General features: G+C 44.0%; 1 protein-coding gene across 1 annotated transcript in view; it reads left to right on the plus strand.

Annotated features, from left to right (window-relative positions):
* Positions 1-19646, plus strand: part of PICK1 (protein interacting with PRKCA 1) — a gene marked incomplete at its 3' end in the record, with an annotated part of 316855 nt that overhangs the window by 281053 nt on the left and 16156 nt on the right. Inside the window, exon 9 of the mRNA XM_018569440.1 lies at positions 5581-5673. Coding sequence (XP_018424942.1) covers positions 5581-5673 — 93 coding nt within the window. The remainder of the gene's footprint in view (positions 1-5580; positions 5674-19646) is intronic.

Here is a 19646-nt window from a genome sequence, read left to right on the forward strand (position 1 = left end):
GTCGCCCGGCCAAACTGAGCAATCGAGGGAGAAGGGCCTTAGTAAGAGAGGTGACTAAGAACTCGATGGTCACTCTGCCTGAGCTCCAGAGATCCTGTGCAGAGATAGGGCAAAGTTCATGAAGGACAACCATCATTGCAGCAAAACAGATGAAAGTCTGCTTGGAGTTTGCAAAAAAGAACCTGTAGGGCTCTCAGACTGTGAGGAACAAGATACTTTGGTCTGATGAAACCGAGATTGAACTATTTGGCCTCAATTCTAAATGTTATGTCTGGAGGAAACCAGGCACTGCTCATCACCTGTAATATATTTACCTTCCAGGATCAGAGTAGACCTCCACCCCTCAACCAATCAGGTCCCGCGGTGTCATCCATGAGGTTCAAACAGCCGGCGTCTGTGTAATTTGTAAGACTTTGGATCTCTGTCTCACACAGCCGCCTCTCTCCTTTCCTGCTTGAGAACTAATCAACACCCATGGAGTCTCACTTCCCATCTGTGGCAAGCTGTGAGATTTATCACCTTCTAATCCACTGCTGCCAACATGTGCATGTGTGTGTTCTCAGCAATCTCATCTCTACAACCAATTCCCAGTGTGAGCTCTCTGAGTGATCCAATATGCAACCATACTCTGTGTGAAGCCTGCACTGTTCAAACACGCTGCTGCATTCCTGTGTGCACTCCTTGCACTATTAACAACAATCCGTGTACCCATTGCACTGCTTACCGGTTAATCCGTAATGATGGGTTGGGTGCATCAGTAGTCTGCAAACCAAGGGGACCGCGATGGGCAGCTCTGCTGCCCCATCATTCGCTAATCTGTTTATGGGCTTTTTGGAAGAGATTTTCATTTACCCCTCAGAGCTATTTACGAACCATGTGGTACTTTGGGTCCGTTACATCGATGACATTTTTGTCATATGGCAGGGTGAGACGGCCACCTTCCATATCTTCACCGAGTTTCTCAACTCTATTTTTCCAGGGATTATCTTCAACCCTGAGTTCAGCAATGACCACATAACTTTTCTTGATGTACTGATCAATATGTCTGATGGTCAGTTACATACGACCCTATTTAGTAAACCCACCGACCGTAATACGATCTCACACTACCGAAGCTCCCACCCCCGACACCTACTGGACAATCTACCCATATTCCAGTTCATGCGGGTCCTGCGTATTTGTTCTGACAAGGACGCATGCTGTGCACAACTTAAAGCCATGTACAGCAAGTTCCAGCAACGGGGCTACCCGGTAACCATATTAGACCGTGCCCTTGACCAAGCCACCACCAAGATGTCGTCCACGACGAGGAAGGATAAACCTTCAGTAGATAGAATTCCATTTATTCAGAAATTCAATGGTGCATCATGCCTAATACATAGGTCCACCACCAAGAATCTAAGCATTCTTCAAGCTGACAGAAGTCTAACCACACAGATTAAGACGGCACCACTGCAGGTATACCGCCGCAGTAGAAACCTGAGGGACCATTTGGTCCAGGCTGATCCCAGACACAAGTACTTGCGCACGCCCACTAGGATTTCGCAACGCACAGGTTGCTACAAGTGCTATAACTGCAACATCTGCAGTGCACTCATTGTGGGAGATACGTTTGCACATCCCCACAGTGGCAAACGATACCGCATCAGGGGCTACCTAAACTGTGTCACCGAAGCATGTGTCTATTTACTCAAGTGTCCATGTGGCCTTGTCTACGTGGGCAAGACCATGGGACCGTTCAAACGACGGTTTCAAAAACACTGCAGCGACATTAGAATTGCAATCACCAAGACCACAGCCGGTGATACTCCACAACTGAACAAACCGGTAGCTGTCCACTTTGCCAACCTTCGACACCAGACCCACGAGTTACGTGGGATGGTTATCGAACATGTGGCAACACCACATAGGGGTGGGAACCATGATAGGTACCTTCTCCAACGAGAAGCCTACTGGATCCACACACTAGATACCACCATACCCAGGGGCCTCAACACAAGCCTCACGCTAACGTGCTTCTTACCAGATCACTAAACGCGATTTTATCAGGGCATCCCGTACCATATGGTTGATCATGTTTTTCATGTTTTCTTCTTTTTTTTTCCCCCTCCCCCTTGGGTGGCCCTACCGCCACAGCTGGGACTGGATAACTTAACACTCACAATTACAATGATGGTTTTTTTCGCTTTTTTCTTTCCCTTTTTGCCTCTGATCCGACCTATTTTTCGCTTATATGTTGCTCTGCTCCTTACTATGCACCACATACGTGCCCAAGCGTTCTGCTTTATTGGTTTACATATGTGTCAGATGACGCTCTTTATTGCATATCGATTATTTATAGTTTATCATGCATATATCATGCGTTGCCTTGAATATGAAGATGCACATGTCTTTATTCCTATCTTTATGCTTATTATGTACACGTTGCTCCAATGGCCAAGCGTTCTGCTTTATGGGTTTACATATGTGTCAGATGATGCTCTTTATTGCATATTGATTACTTATAGTTTATCATGCATATGTCATGCGTTGCCTTGAATATGAAGATGCACCTGTTTTTATTCCTATCTTTATGCTTATTATGTACACGTTGCTCCGACCAGGAGAAATACTTGTGTCTGGTCACATATGTTCACATATTTCTGCTCAGCACATGAAATGTTGAAGCACCCACGACCCAGGCCCCTACATGGAGCTATACTGCCAGGCTACCCCTACGCATGCACAGCGTGACTACCTATATGCCACCTTTGAGTGCTGATCACCCCTAACTGGGCACACTTTTGCATGCCATACGCTCTCCCAGTGCCTTAGCTCCTGCTGCGAGCGGCACTGTCCTGCCGCTGCCATGACAACCAATGACGTGACCGGCACTTCGCCCTGCCCCCGCTTGAATACGATCGCGGGATAGGTTACATCCCTATCAGTGCCAGTCACTCACTCCCTCCTCTGCACGCGTGCACCTGTCACATAGGGCAATAAGGTTCTCTCCCAGCGCTGTATTTAGAGCCGAGACAGCAGCGGTCGTGACAGCAGCCGCCGTGACGGCAGTGTCCAGCCAATGTCACGGCAACCGATGGCGCGGCAGGCACCACGCCCCCCTGGACGTGCCCGACCTATCACCACAAGGCACATACCCAAAGCATTAGCTCTCCAGCGGCTGGCCTCGCCCCCCGATTCTCCGTTCGGTGTCCCTGTAACAGCTGCCTGGCAGCCGTTACACAGACACATAGCCCCAACAACAGCACGGTACAAATCTTATCATCACAGACATTGCATCACCCATGCTTGGCTGCATCGACATAACACAGATTATAACTATGTTTTGAGCAACCCTCACATATATACAGTAACACTGTACTTTGAATTGTGGCGGGAAATGACGTCATAGGATCACTTTTGGGCAGTGGGATTGGTCTCCTCACATACAATGATGTATATAAATACTTGTCCATTTCTGTTTGCAATTCTCACTTGTTCTGCCTGATGAAGGGGATCCTGTGTGACCCCGAAACTTTGCAATAAAGTGTATTGCTGCATGGAACGTCAATAAAATACGTTTTTCTACTGTGGAGTGCCGGTGTCCATAATTTCCTACTCATTGCATTATTATCCCTGCAAACTGTGGTACGATTTGCAATATAGAATTAGAGGAAAAAAGGCCAAGTAACATAAACACATGTAAGTACTTGGGTAAAAATTGGGTAAAAAGAAAAACTTTGCTAGACAATGTATATTTGATCTAGATTCATAGTTGAAAAAAATGTTTTGGCGTTTAATACTACTTTAAGATACTGTGTGGATGGTACAGAACACGAGATGTCATTCCAACTTTTCACCCTAACTTACCAGGCTGAAGTGGGCATTGTGGCGCACACAAAGGGTCCTGCCTAAAACTAATCACTTTTTGGAATATAATAAAAGCTTTCCTTTTTACTGAATGTTATTAACTAATTATATAATTCCTAATGACAACTCCTCCTTTCTTCTCCTCAACAACCACAACATACCAACAACAACTACATACAACAAGTCCATACTCGAGCATCTTCTTAATGCAGCAAAGGCATGCATCCCTTTGACATGGAGAGATACTACCCCCCCTTTCCGTTAGTCAGTGAATCCATAGTTGAAGAGATCAAACAGGTTACCTGAGTTCCTCACTCAAAAACATTTCAATCAATTCCAGTGGTCTTGGCATTACTAGACGATCTTTACATTTTTGGAGGAGTGAAAGTGATTAATGGGCTGAAATAGTCTGTGAATAAATTTAGAGCACTCAGATGTTCTCTTACCTCATTGGTGGGAGGGAGACCCCACACTCCTAACACTTCTTTTAACACCTTACACCCCCACATATACTCCCTTTTGTACCCCCCTCACCCCCTTATGTCAATACAATACTGGCATTTGAATTTATCTGTGTGCTTCACAATGTAACTTAATAACTGCTCTGAGTTGTACCAAAAATAAAAAAATAAATGTAATTTGTAATTATGAGATACTGCAAATAAAAATGTGTTCCATGTAGGCCCTGATTATATGTTAGACACAGTAGTGTAGTGCCTATAGGTGGCACTAAAACAAGGGCAGCTTAAATTGTTGTTTTATGTTCCATTAAAGTAGGGCTGCAAAATTGCTATTACCTGTCTGTTAGTTGTAGTGAAGAGAAGGTGACAATAGTTGTGGTACTATACAGCCAGGTGCACCAACTTCCTTTTGCCCCCTGCCTGCCAATCAACCCCCCAAACTGGACCAAACACAGATTCTCCATTGGCAATGTTTGAATGCACCTGCAGTGATGTAGGCAAAGCCTCCACTCTAATCTAAACTCTCCTGCCAGGAGAAGATTATTAGGTCAGGCTGAGCTCGCCAGCAACACTGGAGAATCAGAGAATTAGGCACTGTGCCTTTGAAAACATGGACATTGCACAGCTAGCTGCCTAGACTCTATCTGTTGCTAATTATTGTTACACTTGCTGTGCATTCTGAACTTATTTTGACTCAAAGGTCAGGAGATTTTGCATTCTGTATACAGGCATAACTGAAAGCATTGGTGAATTTCTAGCTTACCTGGCATTAACCCTTTTCATACTCTTTTTTTTTTTTTCTTCAAAGGCACCAAATACCATCATTCACTGGCAGTAAAGCTTTATGTTCTATATATAAAATTATATCACGTGCTTCTTTCAAAAGTGTCTGCCTTATGGTGAGAACAGCAGTGCCTTATGTTCATATAACCCACCTACAACACAATGGATGTTGTCTGCACGCAAGACAAAATTGTGCCTTTTCAGCTTTTAATAGATTCCATCACAACACAATCTAAAATGAGGATTTTGCGGGGCTTGCTTTCTGCAGCCTGATCACTATGCCAATAGATGTGTGGGATGTTGTTGTCATGTGGTTGGCTAAAGACAACCACCATATTCAATATACACTTTTAAAGTATTATTTATATTTTCTTCTTAACCAGAAATGACTGTAAATTTTCAACTGTAGTAACCACATTTTACAGTTCATGTGCAAAATAATACATTTATTTCAGAATGTTAACTGATGCGTCCTTTCTTTCTGCAGATGCTGAATGACTTAAATACCTACCTTAACAAAGCCATTCCCGACACCAAATTAACAATCCGGAAGTACCTTGATGTAAAGTTTGAGTACTTGGTAAGACAGATGTTTGTGCATAAACAAAGCATGTAGAACAATAATGTCAATATACCTTAAATAGCTTAATGTTCACTGATGCCTGTGTATTTAATCCTGCACTTCATAATCAAGAAGTAGAGATATTGGGGTCACTCACGTCATTGGAGAAAAGTATGTCATGTATGACTAACCTTATAACAAAATATCGGAAGCCAACCACACTCAAAGAAATATATGCTGCCCTGACTATACTGTACAGCACAGCTATATTTTTTGCTCTAAATTCCTAACGTGATCAAATGAAGTGAACACTACTTGGGACTAGTGCATTGATGTGGTGGTGATTTACACACAGCTGGGTGCAGCAGTGGTCGCTCTTTGGCTTTAGAATTAGTGGTCACTCTCATGTTATGGCCTAAGTCACTTCTGGCTATCCTAACCGCTTCTAGGTTAATAGCAGAGGCCACTAGTCTGCGTATCCATTCTTGGTCACCAGTCCCTGTATTCGGTGGTTGCTCCCTGTATCTAGGTGTTTTCTAGCCTGGCCCCTTTCTTGAGCCACTTTCTAAGTATATAAAAGCAATATCTGTATCTATATATAGTTCAGTATATGTCCACCACTGTCCTAAAATTGTTAGTCTGTATTGTTTTAGAAAAACTGTCACATGACACAAAAAGAAAAGGTAGTGACAAGCGGTGGGGCAGGGGGCCCAAGAAAATGTTTGCACAGGGTCCAGTCAATATTAAAGATGGCCCTGGGCCCTTCACCGACCCCCCTCTGCCCTTTCACTCACTTGTAGATCACATGGAGGTACCCCACAGCACGTTTCCTGCCCACCAGATCCTTCCGTTGCTGCTTTAACACAGACGCCTCCCGTGGTTTAGCAGCTCAGCTGTGTCTGGGCAGGGCCTGTTTCAGGCTGCCCGACGATTGGCTTTGGCTCCCATGTTCCCAATTCCTGGTCTTTGGACTGTTAAGCATGCCCTAATGCAAACCCCCCCCCCCATGGCACAAAGTGCAATGCAGGCCCTCAACAACCCATTGAAAGGTGTCTTATTTTTATTATTATCATGTACGGGTTTCATATTTTCTCCAAGACCCCTAATGTCACCTGGGGACCCCAAAAGAAGCTGATGAAGCAGAGCTCTGCTTCATCAGCTTCTTCTCTCTGGCAATAGCAGCCAGATGACTGACAGGTGAATGCGGAAGTGATGTATTTACACATTACTTCCGCATTCACAGCACGGAGGGAGATCAGCAAGGGGGAAGATGGTGATCTCCCTCCCATCTTACCTCCTGACACCCACCCGAGCCGGTCCCGGGTCGCAGATGGGGCAGCGGATCAAGGGATTGAAGGTGAGGGTGCAGGCAGTGGCACTCGAGGAGGGGGAGGGGGGGGTGCGCAGCCATACAGCTCATACAAGAGATCAGCAGGCTATAGAGCCACCGATTGCTTGTATGTGAAACAGGCGGTAACGGCTGTGTACAATGGACGGGTTTTTTCTGACCATGCGCGAGCGATAGGGGGCGCACGCAAGCAGAAAAAAAAGCCGTCTTATTACGGCAACCCGCCCATGTGAGTCTGCTGTCCATCCGTTTTTTTGCAACGGGTGGATGGCCAGAGCCGTCTTTAATATTGATTGGACCCCGGGCAAACATTTTCTTTGGCCCCCCCATCATGCCCCCACACTATATGCTGACAGAGCAGAGCCACGCTGCATCTGGAATGCTGCAAAAAATATTGTCCAGATCCACCCCACCGCCTGATTGACAGCTGACTCTACCTCTCTAGAGGTTGTGTCCGCCCCATCCATCCCTCCAGTCAGCGTTGGAGGATCAGAGGGGGGTATTCCTGCGAGGAGCCGTGACTGACAGTCACCGCTCTCTGCAGAGAGAGTGAGTGCAGAAAATTAGTGATCAGCGGTGTGTGAGAGCCAACCTGTGGCAGCTTCAGTAACTAGGGGGAAGAGCGCATTTCACTCTCCCCATAATTCTACTTTCATGGTAAATGTGTGGATAATTCGCCACCTACCACTTCCACTGCATAGAATAGCAACAATAATAATAATGACACCTGAGCATGTCCCCTGGTGTCATTATTATTATTATGTCCCCATGTGTCATTAATATTATGTCCCCTGGTGTCATTATCATTATTATGTCCCCTGGTGTCAATAACATTATTATTATTATGTCCTCTGGAGTCATTATTATGTCCCCCCCATGTCCTTATTATTATGTCTCCCCTGTGTCATTATTATGTCCCCTGGTGTCATTATTATTATGTCCACTGTAGCCATTATTATTATTATTATTATTATGTCCCCTGGAGTCATTATCATTATTATTATGTCCCCTGGTGTCATTATTTTCATTATTATGTCCCCTGGTGTCATTATTATTATGTCCCCTGGAGTCATTATTATTATTATGTCCCAATGGTGTCATTATTATTATGTCCCCCTGGTGTCATTATTATTATGTCCCTCTGGTGTCATTATTATCATTATTATGTCCCCCTGGTGTCATTATTATTATTATGTCCCCTGGAGTCATTATTATTATTATGCCCCCCCCAGTGTCATTATTATTATTATTATTATTATGTCCCCCCAGTGTCATTATTATTATTATTGACACTGAGCATGTAGAACAATAATGTCAATATACCTTAAATAGCTTAATGTTCACTGATGCCTGTGTATTTAATCCTGCACTTCATAATCAAGAAGTAGAGATATTGGGGTCACTCACGTCATTGGAGAAAAGTATGTCATGTATGACTAACCTTATAACAAAATATCGGAAGCCAACCACACTCAAAGAAATATATGCTGCCCTGACTATACTGTACAGCACAGCTATATTTTTTGCTCTAAATTCCTAACGTGATCAAATGAAGTGAACACTACTTGGGACTAGTGCATTGATGTGGTGGTGATTTACACACAGCTGGGTGCAGCAGTGGTCGCTCTTTGGCTTTAGAATTAGTGGTCACTCTCATGTTATGGCCTAAGTCACTTCTGGCTATCCTAACCGCTTCTAGGTTAATAGCAGAGGCCACTAGTCTGCGTATCCATTCTTGGTCACCAGTCCCTGTATTCGGTGGTTGCTCCCTGTATCTAGGTGTTTTCTAGCCTGGCCCCTTTCTTGAGCCACTTTCTAAGTATATAAAAGCAATATCTGTATCTATATATAGTTCAGTATATGTCCACCACTGTCCTAAAATTGTTAGTCTGTATTGTTTTAGAAAAACTGTCACATGACACAAAAAGAAAAGGTAGTGACAAGCGGTGGGGCAGGGGGCCCAAGAAAATGTTTGCACAGGGTCCAGTCAATATTAAAGATGGCCCTGGGCCCTTCACCGACCCCCCTCTGCCCTTTCACTCACTTGTAGATCACATGGAGGTACCCCACAGCACGTTTCCTGCCCACCAGATCCTTCCGTTGCTGCTTTAACACAGACGCCTCCCGTGGTTTAGCAGCTCAGCTGTGTCTGGGCAGGGCCTGTTTCAGGCTGCCCGACGATTGGCTTTGGCTCCCATGTTCCCAAACCTGGTCCTTGGACTGTTAAGCATGCCCTAATGCAAACCCCCCCCCCCATGGCACAAAGTGCAATGCAGGACCTCAACAACCCATTGAAAGGTGTCTTATTTTTATTATTATCATGTACGGGTTTCATATTTTCTCCAAGACCCCTAATGTCACCTGGGGACCCCAAAAGAAGCTGATGAAGCAGAGCTCTGCTTCATCAGCTTCTTCTCTCTGGCAATAGCAGCCAGATGACTGACAGGTGAATGCGGAAGTGATGTATTTACACATTACTTCCGCATTCACAGCACGGAGGGAGATCAGCAAGGGGGAAGATGGTGATCTCCCTCCCATCTTACCTCCTGACACCCACCCGAGCCGGTCCCGGGTCGCAGATGGGGGAGCGGATGCCGGGAATGAAGGTGAGGGGTCAGGAGGGGCGGCGGCTGTCTCGAGGGGGGGGGGGGGTCACGCAGCCAGCACATACACACGATCGACAGGCTATAGAGCCGCCGATCGTGTAAATGTGAAACAGCCGGTAACGGCTCTTTACATCAGACGGGTTTTTTCTGCCCGTGCGCGCGCTAGGGGGTGCGCGCGAGCAGAAAAAAAAGGCGTCTAGTAACGGCAACCCTCCCCCCAATGTTAATGAAAGCACTTACCTTAAATTATGTTAATCCGATCTTCTTTCCTGTTGTTTTCATCTGTCTCCGATCCAGTGCTAATTCCTCTGTCCTTGCTGGGACTTTTTGTCCCACGGTGTATGCATGCGGGTGCACACCGTCCATAGACTCACCTTGTGTCTCTCCTCGTCTGCCAGCCGAAAATCTGAGCTGCAAATGAGCCCGCCCCAAGATGCTTTGCGGCCGCTGGAGAATTTTCAGATTTTCGGACGAGAGCACGCGGCAAAGACAGGGGTAATTTTAAACCGCTTTTAAACAGTTTGTTTCTTTCCCTGATCTGAATAAGCCCCCTGTCCGCATCCCCACAACCAACGCCCCAGGGCTTGTGGGGAAGAGGCCCTTGTCCCCATCGGCACCCTCTCAGTGCCAAGGGCATGTGGCCTGGTATGGGAGGGGGGGGGGGCGCTCGCTCGTCTCCCCCCTTTCCTGCCCTGTCAGGCCTATGCTCGGATCAAGGGTCTGGTATGGAATTTTAGGGGGGACCCCACATTCCCCCCCCCCCCCTTTTTGGGGATGGGGTTCCTCCTTAAAATTCCTACCAGACCTTAAGGGCCTGGTATGACTTTAAGGCGGAACCCCACACACTTTTTTTTTTTACATGGGGTCCCTCCTAAATATTTGGGGGGCCCCACGCTTTATTTTTTTAAATAAATTGGTCCCTCCTAACATTCCTACCAGACCTAAAGGGTCTAGTATTGTTTGGGAGGGGAATGCACGCTTTAAAAAAAAAGTAATTTTTTTTTCTGCAGTAATGTCAGTTTTGCTGCAGCAGGTTCTATACATTGTACAGATTTGCCACTTTACAGGCAAGGGGACCCCCCAGGCCTGATATTTAAAGGAATTTTTCTATTTTATTGTTTCTCATGAAGTGATGTTAAAATCACTGCTCCTTTAGAAATTGTTTTTTTTCCCCCCATTGATTCCTGTCCCCCAGGGCAGTATCCAAAATCCCCATACACTTTTTATGGCCAATAACTTGCATATAAGCTCTCTTAAAGGGTACAATTGTTTTTGAAAGTTCTACCCCCATAGACATGCATTGAGTTTGAGTTTGAACTTTTTGGATGTTCTAAAGTTTGAATTCGAACTGAACTCGGACCTGTACAGCTCATAACTAAAGGTGCCTATACACTTTACAACCCTTGCAAGACTTTTGTCTTGCGAGGGTTGTAAAGTACTTAAAAAAACGTACGATCTGCCCATCTTGGACAGGCAGATCGTACTTGCGATGACTGCAATGAGGGGCGGGCTTCCGATGACTGCAAACGGGCAGTGTGCGCGTGCGCACACCGGCCTGTTCGGCAGTTGTCGAACAAGCAGGCCACAGCCTGCTTGTTCGACGGAAGACGTGCGACCGTACAGTAGAAACGGTCGCACGTCTTCCATACACTGCACGATTCTCGTACGTTCGCGGGATTTCACGCGATTCTCGTACAAGAATCGTGCAGTGTATGGGCACCTTAACTCTGAGAAGCAGCAGTGGCAAAGGGCTGGAGAGATTTAGAATCTATTAACCCCTGAGGAACAGTGCTGACAATGGGGCTGAAAATATTTACATTTCATTGAGCCATTGCATATGCACTCGTTTTTTTTTTACCTACCTGACCCTCACCTTATAGAATGTAGCCAGTCTCTTGGGGGAAGGGGGTTAATGCCATCTGGGATTTGAACACATCCAACCTTTGCAGTCACAGATAAGCTGAAGAGGATTGATATGATTAAATAGTACCTGTCAGAACCAGCTGGACACAATGCTGTATATGGTAGCCACATACTCACCTATGGGGCAATGAAGGGTTAAAGCACAACAGGACCTGTCAGAATCTGATAGGCATTAACCACAATGCTGTATACATGGGGCAATGAAAGGATTACAGTGTAACAGGCAGAATAAGCCTGCAAATGAAGCAACAACTCCATTAAATATTAACAGCGCTGAGGAACCACTGGTGTCAGCAACAATACGCACATGAAAGGCACCCACGGAGTTAAGGCCCCAGATTGAAGCTTTGAAGCTCTAAGATCCAGCTAAAGCTGTAGTAGCAGAGCTACAAGTGGTAGCAGCCTGCACTCAGCAAGCACCTGCAGAGTTAAAGCACCACAAGCAAACTAATGGATTTTTAGGGAATAACATGCAAGATTCAACTAAGGCATTAGCAGCACCACAAAACCACATACTTCCCTGCAATGCACCTGTAAGGTTTAAGCACAAATAGAAAACTGAATAGATCTACAGGTATAATAACAGATATCCAAAGAAGATTCAGCCAGAGCGAAGCAGGACTGCAAAGCCATAGAAAATAGTAGCACATTCACTAAAACTAATAGAAAGAAAATGGAGTGGATCCTACTTGTCATCTTGTCCATGCATGTGATTATTCCATTACAACCATAGTTTCTGATGATGCAGCTGAGCCATGGTTTCTTCAGATTCAGAAGACCAGAAAGCCAAGCAGGTGTCTTCAACATGCCGCCATGATGGAGGAAGCATCCGAATATGAAAGGACCCCAAGAGACCATTTCCTGCACCCCAAACTCTGGAGATAAAGAAGCCACATAAAGATATTTGATATATATATTCTTTCAGTACGACTTGTGATACTGGATACTTTTCTGGTTGAAAGAATGCGCCCTGTGGAGAACGTGATGCTTTTAAAATGTCTTTCATGTGTTACTAATTAAATAATGTATTCGATATATTTAAATAAGAGAACCAAAAAACCTTCGCTGAACAACGCCCTTCTGATGAAGCCCAGGTGTGGGAGGGGGTGAAACGCGTCATAGGCGTTCAGCAAAGGTTTTCTTTATGTGGCTGCTTCGGCTGAGGCCGCTCTGTGTTTTGCCTGAAATACTTGCTCACAAGCAACTTTAACCTGGTACACTAGCAAGAATACTTTCAGAGTCTCTTACTGAGGAGAAAAGAGAAAAAGAGACTTTATGGTTTCAGTGAAGGCTTGCACCTATAACGAATAGAAAAGCTGAGATAAGGTTATCTCCTGAACCCACTACAGCCATCATTGAGTTTTCGTTACACCTGACGGCAACTTTACTTTGGTTTTTCGGATCCCCGTCTGGGAAAAAGGATATCAAGTCACTCTGCATTGCTCCAGCAAAGAAGATTTTGTCTTCCTTTATGTTACTCTGTTTTCATGTTCTTCCACCACTTTGGAACAAAGATTCCACGGAATTAGTACAGGAGTTCAGTTAAGGCACTGATTTATAACAACCAGCGTAAAGCCGAGATAAAGCTACATCTCCTGAACTACCTGTCCCCTCTAACCGGATCTAGTTACAGCAGTGGCAATACCACTTTTTTCCTTCAAGCCCCATTGTGAGTTGAATCCATTTTTTCATTACATCTTGATGCTGACTTTCTTTTGTCCTTTTTTCCTTTTTCTTTTTTCCATACATGTATGTTTACTCCTCAAATGCAGAGCTCTCTCCTTTTTCTATAAATATTGGACAATATTTCCCATTTATGTGGAGACTTTTTGATGCAAGAGAAATATTTTTGATACTAGTTTTTACCATCTGAGAATATTAAGGCTTCTCCAGGGCGTGCCTTTACACTGTTTTCCATAGCACTGCCTAGAATTATTAGCTGAATGCAGCCATATATATATATATGTGTGTGTGTGTGTGTGTGTGTGTGTGTATTTTGATATGTTTTGATATGTCTGTTATATATCTTTTAGTATTTCTACAATAAATATATTTTTATCAATATTTGTTACATATTTTGAAGGAATGGTGGGATCCCCTTTTGGGGAAAATTTTACTTTTTGCTATTCTTAGTTTAACCAGCTTGAGCAGTGAGGACAGAAAAAAGAATGGTGGCCAATCTCATATATTAGTTTCACCTTTTAAGTTGCATTAGTGAAATAAATGAACTTTGCACGATATTCTTATTCGAGTTTCACCTGTATATGCCCATACAAACACATACAAACATGTGCAACACAACTGAATAGACTTTACTTTCTCACCTTAATTTCACTCTCTAATGGTGACTCCCTACAACCAATCAGTACCTGTTCTAATATCTAATGCCAGCTGACTCGGCAGGGCTTGCTGTCTCCCTATAGGCCTCCTACATAACACTGTTGATGTCACAGGTGAAGGCACTCTCACTACAGTTCAGTCATAATGCATTTATCGGCTTCCTTCTCCCTTTTTTTTTTTTTCTCTTTCTTTCTCTTTTAATGATTTAATGATCTGCATTACAGCTTTTTTTTTTTTTTACTTTTACCATTAGAGAGGGATGAGAGTATATCTAATCTATCCCTTTTTTCTAGATTTTCTTATTCCAAGATACTGAAGTGTTCATAATTGTCCAGTCTGCCCAATGGAACCACTATAAGGCATCTGTGAAGATAAGAATTGTTTGGGTCTTCCTGTAGTGAGGGCTCATTTACGCCATATGTGGTGGGATGCATTTTAAACTCATTCCATATGCATTGGAAAAGTAATGTTTGTAAATGAGCCCACAGTGGTGCATTGTAGTATGTATAGGCACCAAAAACATGTGCATGCATATTGGAAACCTGCCCTGGTGGTATTATAACTTCCCTATTAGGGACAGAGCCCCCCTGGTCCATATGTTGATGTATGATGTTTATCATCAGAAGCATTCTGTTGGCCAAATTTGTTCAGAATTTTAGGTCTACATTAAGAAGGGAGATATGACAAAACCAGGAACATTGCCTCAGATTTTATTCCTTCTTGTGATAGTGATGGTAGCCCTAAGGGTAGTTAAGCATTTAGAAAGGGGCAAGACAGGACTAGTTGAAATGTAATGTATAAAGTGACACAGTCTTGGTGAGGAGCTTTGTGTGCTTTGGACTCTTAACACCATATCCAGTTCCTAATCCAAGATAGGCGTATCATGTTTTTGGCTTTCCTCTGGCATGTGACGAGGCAAGGCGGGCCCAGCAAGGTACGGATTGATTTTTCAAATTTACTTTATATTTTGGTTGATTACACAGTCAAAGATATGTTGTACAATTTGTTGGAAAATTATTGAAAATCAGAAGCTATTTCTTGGTATTTGTGCAACATCCTCCATTTGTGCAACATGCAAACTATTGAGGTGGTGCTATCCACAGGCAGAGTCTAACTCACCAAGAAGGCTCACAGAAGAATCCAATGTAGTTTATGCAGGCTTGACAATACAGAGGATGTAATTCCTTGTCTATCTTAGAAGGTAGATATGTTGTATTTGTGCAACATCCTCCATTTGCCCGAGTCATTTCTAGAGATGTAGAACCGTAATGTCACCTCCCTCAGGGCTCTCCTCAATAGCTTACCAGGCTTGTTACCAAGCTCATAAAACATTTGCTTTGGGTTTGGCCAGCCTTCAGTTTACATAGCAGTATAGAGAATTTGTCTTCAGTCTCAACAACCGATTTTAAGCATTTGAACATACCTCCTGAGACTCAGTCTGTACGGATAGTATGACAACTTACTGAGGCGGTGGTATCCACAGGCAGCATTGAACTCACCAAGAAGACTCAGAGAAGAATCTAGGGTAGTTTATTTATGCTTGACAATACAGAGGATGTGATTGCTTGTCATTAATTTTTTTTTCTGGAAGCCTTATAACACCATGTATAGAACCAATTTACAGAAAACAGTAGGGGTAAAATGGTAGGATATACCAAGACACAAGTAATAAAACAGACTGCTTAGGGGAGCACAATTTGTAAGTCAGTCAACTCTAAATGAGCTAACAATTTATTTTGGGTTGTTTCCAGGTAATGTATCTGAGTTAGAAGTTTAGAGATCTGAGTCCTTGGTTCCCTGGGAAATAAGAATGCCTCTGGTGTAGCATTTGTGAGCCCCCCCCCCAGGTAACATCTCCAAACTGGGACTTCATTCCGAGAAGGCACTTGTTTTCGATCATGGTCAAGTGAATATGGTGAAAGTCTGATTGTTTAACCAAGAAGTATATCAATTTATTAGATTGGATGGAGTTCATAAATGGCAGTAGCACCACACAACTAAATCTGGCTTAACAACATTGCATTAAATAAATGGGGGGTTTTTGGGGCCAACCCACTTAAACAACTTACATTTCATGAAAATATCAACGTATTTATTGAATCATATAAAATCAATAACACATTATTAAAAAAAAAACATTCACAGTATTTTGTGGTTGGTCAATACAGCCTATATCCACAATTATATTTTTTGCCATAAAGTTACACAGCCTTAACACATAAGGAACATGATGTTTTTACAACATGCACCTGGTAATAGGGGGATTCTGGGGGGCTGGAGACCAGGGAGCCTATGTAATGATTGCCATTGTAGGGATGGCTGCAATCACTCTGTTTATGAGACTATTGATTCAAAGGATGAAGTTCTTTTAAAAGATGTTTCACTTCCCTCTTGAATAAGGAATAGAAAAAATGAGAGTCGTCCACTGCCTTTACTAGTATATATTTCCCTGCGGCCCCCACCACCCTTCTGGGGGAGGATCTCCCTATTACAAGGTGCATGTTAACTACTGTAGATGCCATAAAAAAAAACCTCCCTCACTGACAATGTATTCTGCAAAACGTGTTGAAATGTGCCACTATAAATGTTTGATCTGAATGAACAACAAATATGTTTTTAAAAATATCATGTTCCTGATGTGTGTTAAGGCTGTGTAACTTTGTTAAAAACAAAGTACTGTGAATGTTGTTTTTTTAAATCGTGTGTTATTGATTTTATGTGATTTAATACATAGATATTTTTTTTAATGAAATATAAGTTAGGTAGGTTGGCACCAAAAAGTCCAATTTTTCTTAGTACAATGTTGCTTAACCAGAACGTAATTAATCCTGGAATGGATTGGTGTGCAACTGATAAAAATGTGTAGTTCTTATTAATTTTTTTGCCTAATGCACCTTATGTGTACCAAATGTTCCATATCGAGTATTCTTTTGATGCAGCAAAGGAACGAATAGGAGAGGTAGGAAGCATTACGCGACACATCTGGCAGAGAATCTAACGTGACATTGAGATCCCCTTCTATTATAAGAGTTCCTTGGCAAACTCAGAGAGCTTGTCTAAGCATGCTCCAAGAAAACGTATCTGATTAGTATTTGGGACATAGAGGTTTACTAGAATCACCAAAGATCCCTCTACATATAACAGATAACACTTGCTGGGGATGGTAAGGCTTCCCTTCCCATCAACATCATCCTCTGCCGGCCGGGTGCTCTGCTCTCTGGAACTGCAGAGATGAGCACAGCTCCGGCGACTCCCACCACTCACCGATCAGTGAAGTCCGGCCTTTGAGCTCCTCTTCTCTACCGGCTCTGGGCGTGCATCACCAGCCTGTGTGCCCTGCAGATATGGTGGCCGCCACCTACCAATCACTATCCCAGGGAGGAGCTACAGAGGCAGGGACGGGCTGCCCTGTGCCACTAACAAGCCTTGAGGGCAGGGGCCACAGGGAAAGAGGAGGGGTTGGCTTCACCTTAAGGGCCTGTGCAAGCATTTTTGCCTCCACAGGCGAAGGTGCATTTTTCCACCCTCCTCCCCTGGAGGCCTCAGGAGGCTGCCTATGCCTACGATGGTGCCAGACCTGATCCTTTGCCAGGTAAAACAGCTCTCTTAAGTGCGTTTTACCTATTTGCCTGCAGTTAAACTTTAAAGTGAAAATGAAATTTCCCACAGAGCTGTTTCTGACAATTAAATACTTACCTCTCCCACTGGTGATGGTACCAAACACCGCTCCAGTGAAGATTAATAGTCTTTTAAATCTGTTCAGAAATAAACATTTTCAGGGGTGTTGATCTTCTGGTCCCCACTGCACTCAGTGGTTCCTCATGCTAACCCTTACAGGACTTTAGCTGACCAATTCTCTCAAATGGAGTGTTCAAAGGTGCAGGCGATCGTAGAGGTGTATTTGCTTTCTTTTGCAGTTACAACTTTTTGATCAATGTCATTGACTGGTCATACAGGAAATTGGCAAATTCAGAGATGACTTAGTCAAAATGCAGGTACAGTGGATATAAAAAGTCTACACACCCCTGTAAAAATGCCAGGTTTTTGAGACCTAAAAAAATCAGACAGATAAATAATTTCAGATTTTTTTCAACCTTTAATGTGACCAAAGTCTTTAAAGGAGAACTATGAGGTGAGTGCTTTTCACTCACCTCATAGTTCTAGCCGACCTGTGACAATGAGACTGTCACAGGTCGGCTCAGTAGATCGGGAGGTGAGCGAACACATACCGGCGTTCGCTCACCTCTCGATCCTGTCACGTCTCTCTGCCGTGACAGGGGAGGGGCTGGATTCCCCCCTCCCCGCTCCGATCCGCCAGCGCTGACTGGCGGAATGGACGGGGGAGGGGGCGGGCACAGCTGGCACTGCCTCTAGTTAGGCAGAGCCAGCTGTCAGTCACGCAGCTGGGCGGATCCCGGCACAATTGTCGGGATCCGCTTCAGCTGAGGCGTCTCAGTATACCGCGAGCAGCAGCTTGCGGTATACTGCAGCGTCTCAGTATACCGCAAGCTACAGCTCGCGGTATACTGAGCCTAGGGTGACAGGAGGACGCTAGACGCTAGTTATACTGAGCCTAGGGAAAAGCCTTAACCCCATAGTTCTCCTTTAAAGGGGGAAAAATAATTTGGAACTATGTGGTTGCATAAATATCCACACCCTTAAACTAATACTTTGCTGAAGCACTTTTTGATTTTATGACAGCATTCAGCCTTTTGGGGTAGGAGTCCATCAGCATGGCGTTCCAAATCTGTCAGATTGCGAGGCATCTCCCGTGTACAGCCCTCTTCAAGTCACCCCACCAATTTTCAATTGGATTCAGGTCCGGGTTCTGGCTGGGCCATTCCAAAACTCTGATCATCTTCTGGGGAAGCCATTTATTGTTGATTTGGAGGTATGCATTGGATTGATGTCATGCTGACAGGTGAAATTCCTCTTCAGCTTTTTAGCAGTAGCCTGAAGGTTTGTGCCAAAATTGACTGATACTTGGAACTGATCATAAGTCCCTCCACCATGACTAAAGCCCCGGCTCTAGCTGAAGAAAAACAGCCCCAAAGCATAATGCTGCAACCACCAAGCTTCAGTGTGGGTATGGTGTTCTTTTGGTGATGTGCAGGATTGTTTTTGTGCCAACATACTTTTTGGATTTATGGCCCTAAGTTTAATCTTGGTCTCATCAGACCATAACACATTTTCCCACATGTCAGACCTGATGTAGGTTTTTGCAAATGTAGCCAGGCTTGGATGTTTTTCTTAGTAAGAATAGGCTTCTGTCAATGCCATCTTGGTTCACTCGGCTGCACAGTACAGGTACATTGGCCATCTTTGTATAGCTTTGTTGGTGCCATGAGCGCAAGGAGGAAGCCTTGGAGGGAGGGGACTTGGCAGCCATACTGTGCAGAGCTGGGACACGTGGAAAAGATCCAAATGAGAAGCTAAAGAGCAATCCGGGGACATCCTAAGTTGAACACACATCTGGTTCCACTGAATATTGAGACCAGAGAGTGGGGACCCTTGGAAAGCCCTTGGTGCCAGTTTGTGAGTACTTACTGATGGCAGACGTCAAACGCAAGGGGATGTAGGATAGATGGCTCATGTGGTATTAAAGGGCGAGGTGGTATGTCAGAATGTTTACTCTGATAAAATAAACAGTTTTCTATTTATGAAAATAAGCAAGGATCTGTAATTAAGGAGATTCCCAACTCAGTTCCAGAAATCCACAAAAATAAGTCAAGTTTGTTTATTTGCGCTAACCTAAAGACAAAATAAGTACAATA

This window comes from Nanorana parkeri, unplaced genomic scaffold, assembly GCF_000935625.1.
Source record: "Nanorana parkeri isolate BGI_ZX_2015 unplaced genomic scaffold, ASM93562v1 scaffold1336, whole genome shotgun sequence".
NCBI lineage: Eukaryota > Metazoa > Chordata > Amphibia > Anura > Dicroglossidae > Nanorana > Nanorana parkeri.